We start from the raw sequence: 8646 nt of genomic DNA, 5'->3' as shown, positions 1-8646 counted from the left end.
TTCGAGTTCCATTATCTCTACTACTTTGTATGGGGAAAATGATATAGTAGTTATAGTAGATATGTAGTTGAAACATAAGCATTTACTGTGTTTTTATTTAAGCATTCAGTTGACATGTCTTATCTGAGGAGCTTTTGTTATCAAGCCAAAGCAGCTTTAGTAACAGTATCCCTTAATGTACTTTTTTTATTCTCTCCTTTGTGGTTGTTTTTTTTTAAATATATAATTGGTGTCATGTATAGGGCAGAATACAAACTACCTCTGTTTGTGTATGGAGGCTCAGGCTTTGTGCTTTGAAATGGTGAGGGGATAGAGGGGCAGAGTGGAGAATAAAGATTCAGACGGTTTGGTTATTATATTTATTTGTAGTGATTTAACTCGAGGTATTATCTGTACCCGTGTCATTCCCAAACCTCAAGTGCCCTGAGTTAAACTGTGACTTATCACTGATATGGTTCATACTGTATCTGACTTTGCAGTTAGGATAAGCAAATCGTTAGAAACTGATTCTTATCATGTTAATTGTAATTATAAAACATGGACGGAAAGTCTGCAGATGGTCAGATTACCTCTTTAACTGCTCCATGGAAAGGATGAATCATATTTATGTGTACTCTTATTGATATTCAGAACCTTTTCATTCTGATGTCCAGACAGAGGAACCTCTTAGTTTGAGTGAGTGGCTCTTAAAAGAGCCTTTGGTTTACAGGTTGATGAGCAGAGGTGTTTACTTGGAGCTGGTGTACTTGGTCACAGCCTTGGTGCCCTCAGACACGGCGTGCTTGGCCAGTTCACCGGGCAGCAGCAGGCGGACGGCGGTCTGGATCTCCCTGGAGGTGATGGTGGAGCGCTTGTTGTAGTGAGCCAGACGGGAGGCCTCACCGGCGATGCGCTCAAAGATATCACTCACGAAGAGTTCATGATGCCCATAGCCTTGGAGGAGATCCCCGTGTCGGGGTGGACCTGCTTCAGGACCTTGTATACGTAGATGGCATAGCTCTCTTTCCTGGTCTTCCTCCTCTTCTTGCCGTCTTGGTGGCCTTGGACACGGCTTTCTTAGATCCCTTCTTGGGTGCTTTCACTGTCTCAGGCATCTTGCTCTAGTAGACTGACCTTAGATAGATGGTTGGGTGAGGCAGGAGATTCTATTTATATTGGCTCAATTCAGATCAAACTGCTCTTCCCTCAAAGAGGATTGGCTGAGATTCAGAGCTCAACTGAGTCAACACAATACAAGTCTCTGAGACACGTGACGATCCCTGACCAATAGTAGCTTTCCTTTTTTCTACACATCAGTGACGGCATGAAGGTAATAGTGCCTGAAGAGTCAAACAACATGAACTAAATGAATGATTCTCTCATTTCCTCCTGGTAGTTGTCACAAAAAGTCAGTTTGAGACTTGTGTGAGACAAACAGCTCTTAAAGTACTTGAACAACAAAGTGAGTGAAAAGAAGTGTAAAGGACATGTAAGTAAGGTGAGTCAGAGTGTGATACAGACACATGAGAAGATCAGTGCATTATACTATACTTCAGAAAGTTACGTCACTGCTCGATATAAACACTCCAGAATAATGAGCCATGAGAAGACAAGGGATGAAACACTTTCAGATTTCTGACAACAATGAACAAAAGAAGAAGATAACAAGATTATCAAGTAAAATGTTCCTTACAGTGTTCAACGTTTCAATTTAATTTAGCAGACGCTTTTGTCCAAAGAACCAGAATCAGCTGTATGGGTCGAGTGTACGAGCACATAGAAGAAATGTGACTCTGGGGAAGTTTGCTCTCTGTGTACAAACAATCAACATAAACAATATGATCATATGTTCAAGTCAACTTAGACTTTGAACTGAGAGATAGGCCTAAAAGTGTGAGAGCTAATGTATGATGAAAAGAAGAGGGCATTTTATTCTACAGAGTAATGAATAGCTCTCCGTCTTGGTTTTGTCTCCATTTATTGTTAGTGTCCTCCTCTTCCACACATCTTCACACCTGTAGCAGAGGGGCTGATTGTACTGGTACGACTGGTTCTCTGTTGAGGGCTGGTGACAGCAGGTGAAGTGAAAAATCAAACATCCTGTTTTATAATGAGATAACTCTCTCTGTTACAGATACACATGTTTTGATCCTCACAACTATACATGTGAACATTGTGAGTCCACAGCAGCAGGTGTTTATGTTGTGCTCTTCTTCATCAGCTACATCCTATTATAACTTCAGTCATGTTCTGATAGAGGAAATCATTCCTGCTCTCTTCCAAAGACTCATTTCATCCAATAAAGCTGTCAATCATTTATTAGTCTGTCAGTGTGATCAGTGTTTCAGACTCTTCTCAGCACTGACTTGGAGGGAAAATGGCTCCACATTAGGTTGTGTGCTTCTAACATTGGTCAGTGTGTTTATGAATGAATACTGCAGCAAAACCCATAAAATGCCATCAAAAGATCTTTGTCTGTGTTCGTACAGAGCAGAGGAACAGTTTGTGTCAATGATTGAAAGCAGAGGACATGTCCACAGAGACAGAGAGCAGCTCTGAGAGGAAGCCTGGACAAACTGCAGCACAGGCCTCAGTCCTCCTCAGTGTGTTTGCTGCGACCACAATAACTTGATTTGATGACAAACTCTTCATCAACACATGGATGTTTTTACTCTGAGGCTCTGAACAAACATGTGGAGCAGCGGGAGAAGCACTTTCACCGAGCTCTGAAGCTTTTTCAATTTTAGGAGAGAAATGAGAGAGAAAAGCCGCTGAGCAGTGCTGCTCACGGCGGTGAATCTGTGCGCTTTGGAGGCTCCACAAAGAAGGCGCAGCGAGCAGCAGAGCTCAACATGACTTCAGTCTGAAGAGACACAAGTCCACTATCTGCTCCTTCACTGTCAGCCTTCAGCACGGCTCCATCTTTTAGTTTGGACTCTTTTATCAGGGAGAGAAAACACAAGAGGCTCGGCTTTCAGACGGCCCAGAGGAGACCCGGTCCGGATTGAGTCTCTACGGTTCTCATGGTGCGTTTAAGAGCAGCGTATTGCTCAGAGAACGTGTCAGTCACTCCGTGCTGTGAACGACTCTACGACTGAACTATGGCAGAACAAGCTCCAGCCCCAGCCGCCGCCCCGGCCAAGGCGGCCAAGAAGAAGGCCCCAAGCCGAAGAAGGCCGGCCCCAGCGTCAGCGAGCTCATCGTTACAGCTGTGGCCGCGTCCAAGGAGCGGAGCGGCGTGTCCGCGGCCGCCCTCAAGAAGGTCCTGGCTGCAGGAGGATACGATGTGGACAAGAACAAGGCCCGCGTCAAGACTGCTATTAAGAGTCTGGTGGCAAAGGGCACTCTGGTCCAGGTTAAGGGAACCGGGGCCTCCGGTCCTTCAAGATGAGCAAGAAGGTCGCAGAGAAGAAGCCGGCTAAGAAAGTCGCTCCTAAAGCCAAGAAACCTGCAGCGGCCAAGAAGCCCAAGGCAGCGGCAGCTAAGAAGCCAGTAGCAGCTAAGAAGTCCCCGAAGAAGGTCAAGAAACCCGCGGCGGCCAAGAAAGCAGCCAAGAGCCCCAAGAAGCCCACAAAGAGCCCTAAGAAGGCTACAAAGAGCCCCAAGAAGGCCACCAAGAGTCCCAAGAAGGTGGTCAAGAAGGCTCCTGCAGCCAAGAAAGCCCCCGCAAAGAAGGTTGCCAAGCCCAAAGTCAAGAAGGTAGCAGCAAAGAAGAAGTGAGCTGGACCACCGAAGATTCACCTCAAAACTAAAGGCTCTTTTAAGAGCCACCCACATCTCACACTGAAGAGAGGAGTCCTGTTCATTCATGTCACATTCAACACATTCAATCAATTACAGAGACATTCATTCTTATTCACTGAGCTCTATGTCACCTCGTAGGACATTTCAATCCAACTCCTTACATTCACCGCAGACAGGACAAACATGTAACATCAACAGGCCTCATTCAATAAGTCCTGTTCAACAACAAAACCTGTTCAGCAGCGTTCATATGATAGGACTCAATCCATCACTTCAACAACATGGCTGCTGGGAGCTTAGAATATCTAACACAAATACACAACACACTGCTCCCAGTGCTCCTCAACTGAGCACCATCATCCAAATACATTTATCACAAGCTGACTGAGCTGAACAAGCTGTTACTCAAATACATCATTTCAATAACAAGCACTTCTTTAACAAACATGCTCTCTGTTTGGGTTTATAACGCAAGAGTCCCTGAATATACCTGAGGCCAGGTTATATTTAATTATCCAAAAGTGTTAAAACCCCAATCGATATTTTTTTACTCTCATTATCAACTCCATTACTAACCATTTCAATCCATTGCCATTTAATGCTGTATTTAGCTGGTTTGGAGGGCATATATTGCCTAAAATTGAAGGAACTTCTGAATGCCACTATCCTTTCATCCACTGTGACATTAGGGCCTGGATTAAAGACAAGTGGAAGTTGATCCCACTTGTCCCTCACTGTCCTAATGGCTGCCAGCTTGTCTCTCTTCCATCCAAGCTCCTGCAGTCACATTCCAAAGTGTCCTTGAGCAAGACACTGAACCCCAAACTGCTCCTGCTGTTGTTCAGCTGTGTGTATGAATGAGATTAGCTAATACTGATGGTCCCTTAATATAGCAGCCTCTACCATCAGTGAGTGAATGTGGTATGAATGAGTGAATGTGACGAGTAGTGTAAAAGAGCTTTGAGTGGTCAGAAGACTAGAAAGAGATGTACAAGTACGAATCTATTAAACATTTACCATTTACCATGACCAGCTCAAAAGCTGACTGGATGTCTGTTACACAAGTCCCTGCTATCCTAGTGGCTCTGTCTTTATAATGTTTTCTGCAGACAGTTTTGCCTGACGTATATTGGGGATGGAGATCACTGTATTTCCCCATTTTAGATGTGAATGTCTTGCCTGGAGGAAAATGAATAGCTGTTTCCTCATTTGGATTGTAATCAGAATCATCAGACTCAGAATTGACCACAAGATGATCTTCATGTTCAGACACACCCTCCCTCTTTCCCTGTCATGATAAAAAAGGAGTGCCAGGGTTGTCACCTGACTTCTGCTGCTCACTCTGTAACGCTCTGACAGAGAGCATTTGAGAAATGAAGACAGAGTCAGATACGTCAGTCTGAAAACACCTTCTGCTTTTGTGAAGAGAACTCATCCAGGCGTAGATTTATTAGATCACATGAAGCCATGTGTTCATGATGTTTCAGGGTCTTTGATGTCAAATGTTGGGCTGTCACCTTGTTAATAAGTCTTTTATTTCACACATGATATATTTTGTTTGATTTTCCTGGAACATTGCATCAACTGTCTTCATCTGTACTCGTGTTTGAAATGACACATTGTCTTGATTTTGGATGCAAACTTGGATCCTGAAGACTTCCTGCTCACTCTCTGAGAGGGACAGCAGGTCTTCAGCATCATCTGAGCGGCTCTACTTTAGAGTCAGCTCAGAGAGTTAGTGCAGCAGGATGTAGCTACATAGTGTCAGCGAGGCCAGGTGGAGACTTTAGTCTGAAAGCTGCGCATGAATGGAGATGTTTCTCTCACTGTCTTTACAAATGTTCTCTAAGGACTGATGGAAATTAAACTTTCATGTAGTTGCTGATAGTGAGCTCAAGGTCGATGTAAAACCACTTCCTGTCACACACTGTTTTTCTAAGTTATTGTGTGTCAATCTCACCTTCACAAAGGATTACATTCTAAACAGGTTCAGTGTGAGCATTAAACAAAGTGACACAACAAGGAAGGTTACATGTGAACAGTTACAACCAGGAAGCTTTGCATCTCTGTGCTGATCAATAAAACCATGAGTTAAACAAGAAAATACACACCTGCACACACTCTGATCAGAGGTTAGTTGAAGCTGAAGAGTTGATGAGAGTTTCTGATTCTGCTTCATGTTTGGATGTGAACTCTGAACCACTCTAAATTCATTGTTACAGGACTGCTTGTTATTTAATCAGTGATTCAAGCTTAAAACGATATTAATGTGCATGAATGTCAATAACTAAGAGATCTCGTTAGACAATTGTTGGCAGTATTTGAGCATCCATTGAGCTCGGTGTTTGAGCATATGGAGGCAGCATTGCTCCAGCTCTGTCATTATCATCTGAGTGAAGAGAACAAAGTCTGATATATGCTGCTCATGATGTGATTCTTTTATAGACACACAGCTCTAATAATTTATCTAAGAGAGGGGCCAGTGATGAAGCTCGGTGATTACGGTATAATTGCTTTGTGTGAAACTTTTCCAAATGTGTGCTGAAGCGTTGACTGTAAAGATGATGTAACATAATGGAAATGATCTCTGTAGGTGTAGTGAGGTGGCTCTTAAAAGAGCCGTTGTGTTGGTTGGAGAAGCAGTGGAAGACAGTTTATGCTCTCTCTCCGCGGATGCGTCTGGCCAGCTGGATGTCTTTGGGCATGATGGTGACCCTCTTGGCGTGGATGGCGCACAGGTTGGTGTCCTCGAACAGTCCCACGAGGTAAGCCTCGTGGCCTCCTGCAGAGCCATGACGGCGGAGCTCTGGAAGCGCAGGTCGGTCTTGAAGTCCTGAGCGATCTCACGGACAGGCGCTGGAAGGGCAGCTTGCGGATCAGCAGCTCGGTGGACTTCTGGTAACGACGGATCTCTCTCAGGGCCCGGTACCGGGCCTGTAACGATGAGGCTTCTTCACGCTCGGTAGCCGGTGCGCTCTTACGGGCTGCCTTGGTGGCCAGCTGCTTCCTGGGGGCTTTGCCTCCGGTGGACTTACGAGCGGTTGCTTGGTTCTTTGCCATTGTCGGCTTACTGTGATCGGGAGAATAATGTTGAAGAAAGAGGAGGCGCGCTGCTCTTAAAGCGGAGGAGCAGCTGTGCCCGGTGACGCTGCTTCAAACTCCGGCTCGTGATGGTGAGAGGCCACTCCTGGAGCCCAGCCCCGCGCGCAGAGGGGGGAGCGAGCCCCTGCCTCAAGCTCCGGCTTATTGGAGAGAAATGTCTCCAGACTGTGAAGCGGGGCTGAGCGCGGACCGCCCTCTGCTGCTCTGCTGGAAGCCTCTTTTCTGGTTGGTGAGCCAGGAAAACGCGCGCGCTCCGGGGTATATAATCTGGGTTTGGTCTATGGAGGACATATTTCTCTGAGTCCAGACTCTAGAAACAACCCCAAAAATGAGTGGAAGAGGCAAAACCGGCGGAAAGGCCAGAGCAAAGGCAAAGACCCGCTCATCCCGTGCCGGGCTCCAGTTCCCGGTCGGTGTGTCCACAGACTGCTGCGCAAAGGGAACTATGCCCAGCGTGTTGGTGCCGGTGCCCCCGTGTACCTGGCAGCTGTGCTGGAGTACCTGATGCTGAGATCCTGGAGTTGGCTGGAAACTGCCCGTGACAACAAGAAGATCGTATCATCCCCCGTCACCTGCAGCTGGCTGTCCGCAACGACGAGGAGCTCAACAAGCTGCTGGGCGGAGTGACCATCGCCCAGGGCGGCGTGCTGCCCAACATCCAGGCTGTCCTGCTGCCCAAGAAGACTGAGAAGGCTGCCAAGAAGTAAACACTCAACAAGAACTGCAAACAAACACAAAGGCTCTTTTAAGAGCCACCCACCATACACCTTAAAGAGCAGAGCTTCTGAGACAGCTGTTCTTTTGAAAGATCTAAGAAAAATCTCATAAATGGATCTAACTTGTTTTAGTAAGGTTTCATAGTGACAAAGATTCATTGGAAGTCTGAAACACCAAACTAAAACTTTCTAACTAAACAAAACTTCCTGATGTTTTGTCTACGTTCATAGAAAAAAGATGACCTAAATTTCCCGACGTTTTTAAAACTCTGGTATTTTCGAGAAGGCCGCCAAGAAGTAAACACTCAACAAGGACTGCAAACAAACACAACGGCTCTTCAAGAGCCATACACCTTAAAGAGCAGAGCTTCACTGATGTAAAAAGAGAAATTGATCTATTGTTACTCTGATTACTTGATGCTAATAATAAAGGCTTTTTAACCCAGGATTCAGAACCGGAAAAATAAATTCATCACAATAAACCACCTTAATGCTAATTAATTAATTTTAATTAATTTTAATTTTCTCCAATATAAATCAATTATCTGAAACTTTGTAATCATTTATAAAATACACACACGAGGGCCGATAAAATACGAAATGCTGAACACTCACAATGTGATTTCTGAGGGAACTAGTCGCAGGTCTTCTGGGCCCTTCTGGAGGAGAAGAACGTCACAATGGCTTGGATTATTATTATTTCAAGCTCAAGTGTTAACACACTTGACACTTGCTTCCCAAAGCATAAAAAAAATAAAATTTCCTCAGTCAACCGGAATTACTCTTCTACCATGGCAAGGAGCTAAGCTACAATAAACAACTTCATATTATTGATAATATTAATATTCCATCATTATGTTGGGATCCACTCTCATTGGATGTACTCAGTCTGTTGAGGAGCATTGAGGAAACAAACAAAAAGGGCTCCTCCTGTGTGATGCGAGGAGAGAGAGAGCACTAAAAGATCTGCCTCTTACATTATTTTGAAGACCACTGTGTGAGCTCTTCAGTTTCTCTCTCCTTGGTGTTCTGTGCATAAGGTAGTTGTATAGAAGCGGCGGCCCTAAACCTGTTAAAAGGGAGAGCTAGTAAAATGTGGACTGAA

At 44.9% G+C, this 8646-nt stretch overlaps 1 protein-coding gene and 3 pseudogenes across 1 annotated transcript; 2 read left to right on the top strand and 2 right to left on the bottom strand.

Moving 5' to 3' along the window:
• Positions 1–722: 722 nt before the first annotated feature.
• Positions 723–1094, bottom strand: LOC117817126 (histone H2B 3-like). Its single transcript, XM_034689615.1, is given in 3 exon segments — positions 723–915; positions 918–1031; positions 1034–1094. Coding segments are annotated over 3 exon segments (363 nt in total). The 3' UTR covers positions 723–727.
• Positions 1095–3065: 1971 nt separating this feature from the next.
• LOC117817094 lies at positions 3066–3699 on the top strand (annotated as a pseudogene).
• A 2674-nt stretch (positions 3700–6373) lies between these two features.
• LOC117817100 lies at positions 6374–6783 on the bottom strand (annotated as a pseudogene).
• A 351-nt stretch (positions 6784–7134) lies between these two features.
• LOC117817117 lies at positions 7135–7582 on the top strand (annotated as a pseudogene).
• The last annotated feature ends 1064 nt before the right edge of the window (positions 7583–8646 follow it).

This window comes from Notolabrus celidotus, chromosome 8 (genome assembly GCF_009762535.1).
Source record: "Notolabrus celidotus isolate fNotCel1 chromosome 8, fNotCel1.pri, whole genome shotgun sequence".
NCBI classification, from domain to species: domain Eukaryota; kingdom Metazoa; phylum Chordata; class Actinopteri; order Labriformes; family Labridae; genus Notolabrus; species Notolabrus celidotus.
The sequence above is the reverse complement of the archived record's forward strand: the minus strand, read 5'-3'. Positions and strand labels throughout refer to the sequence as shown.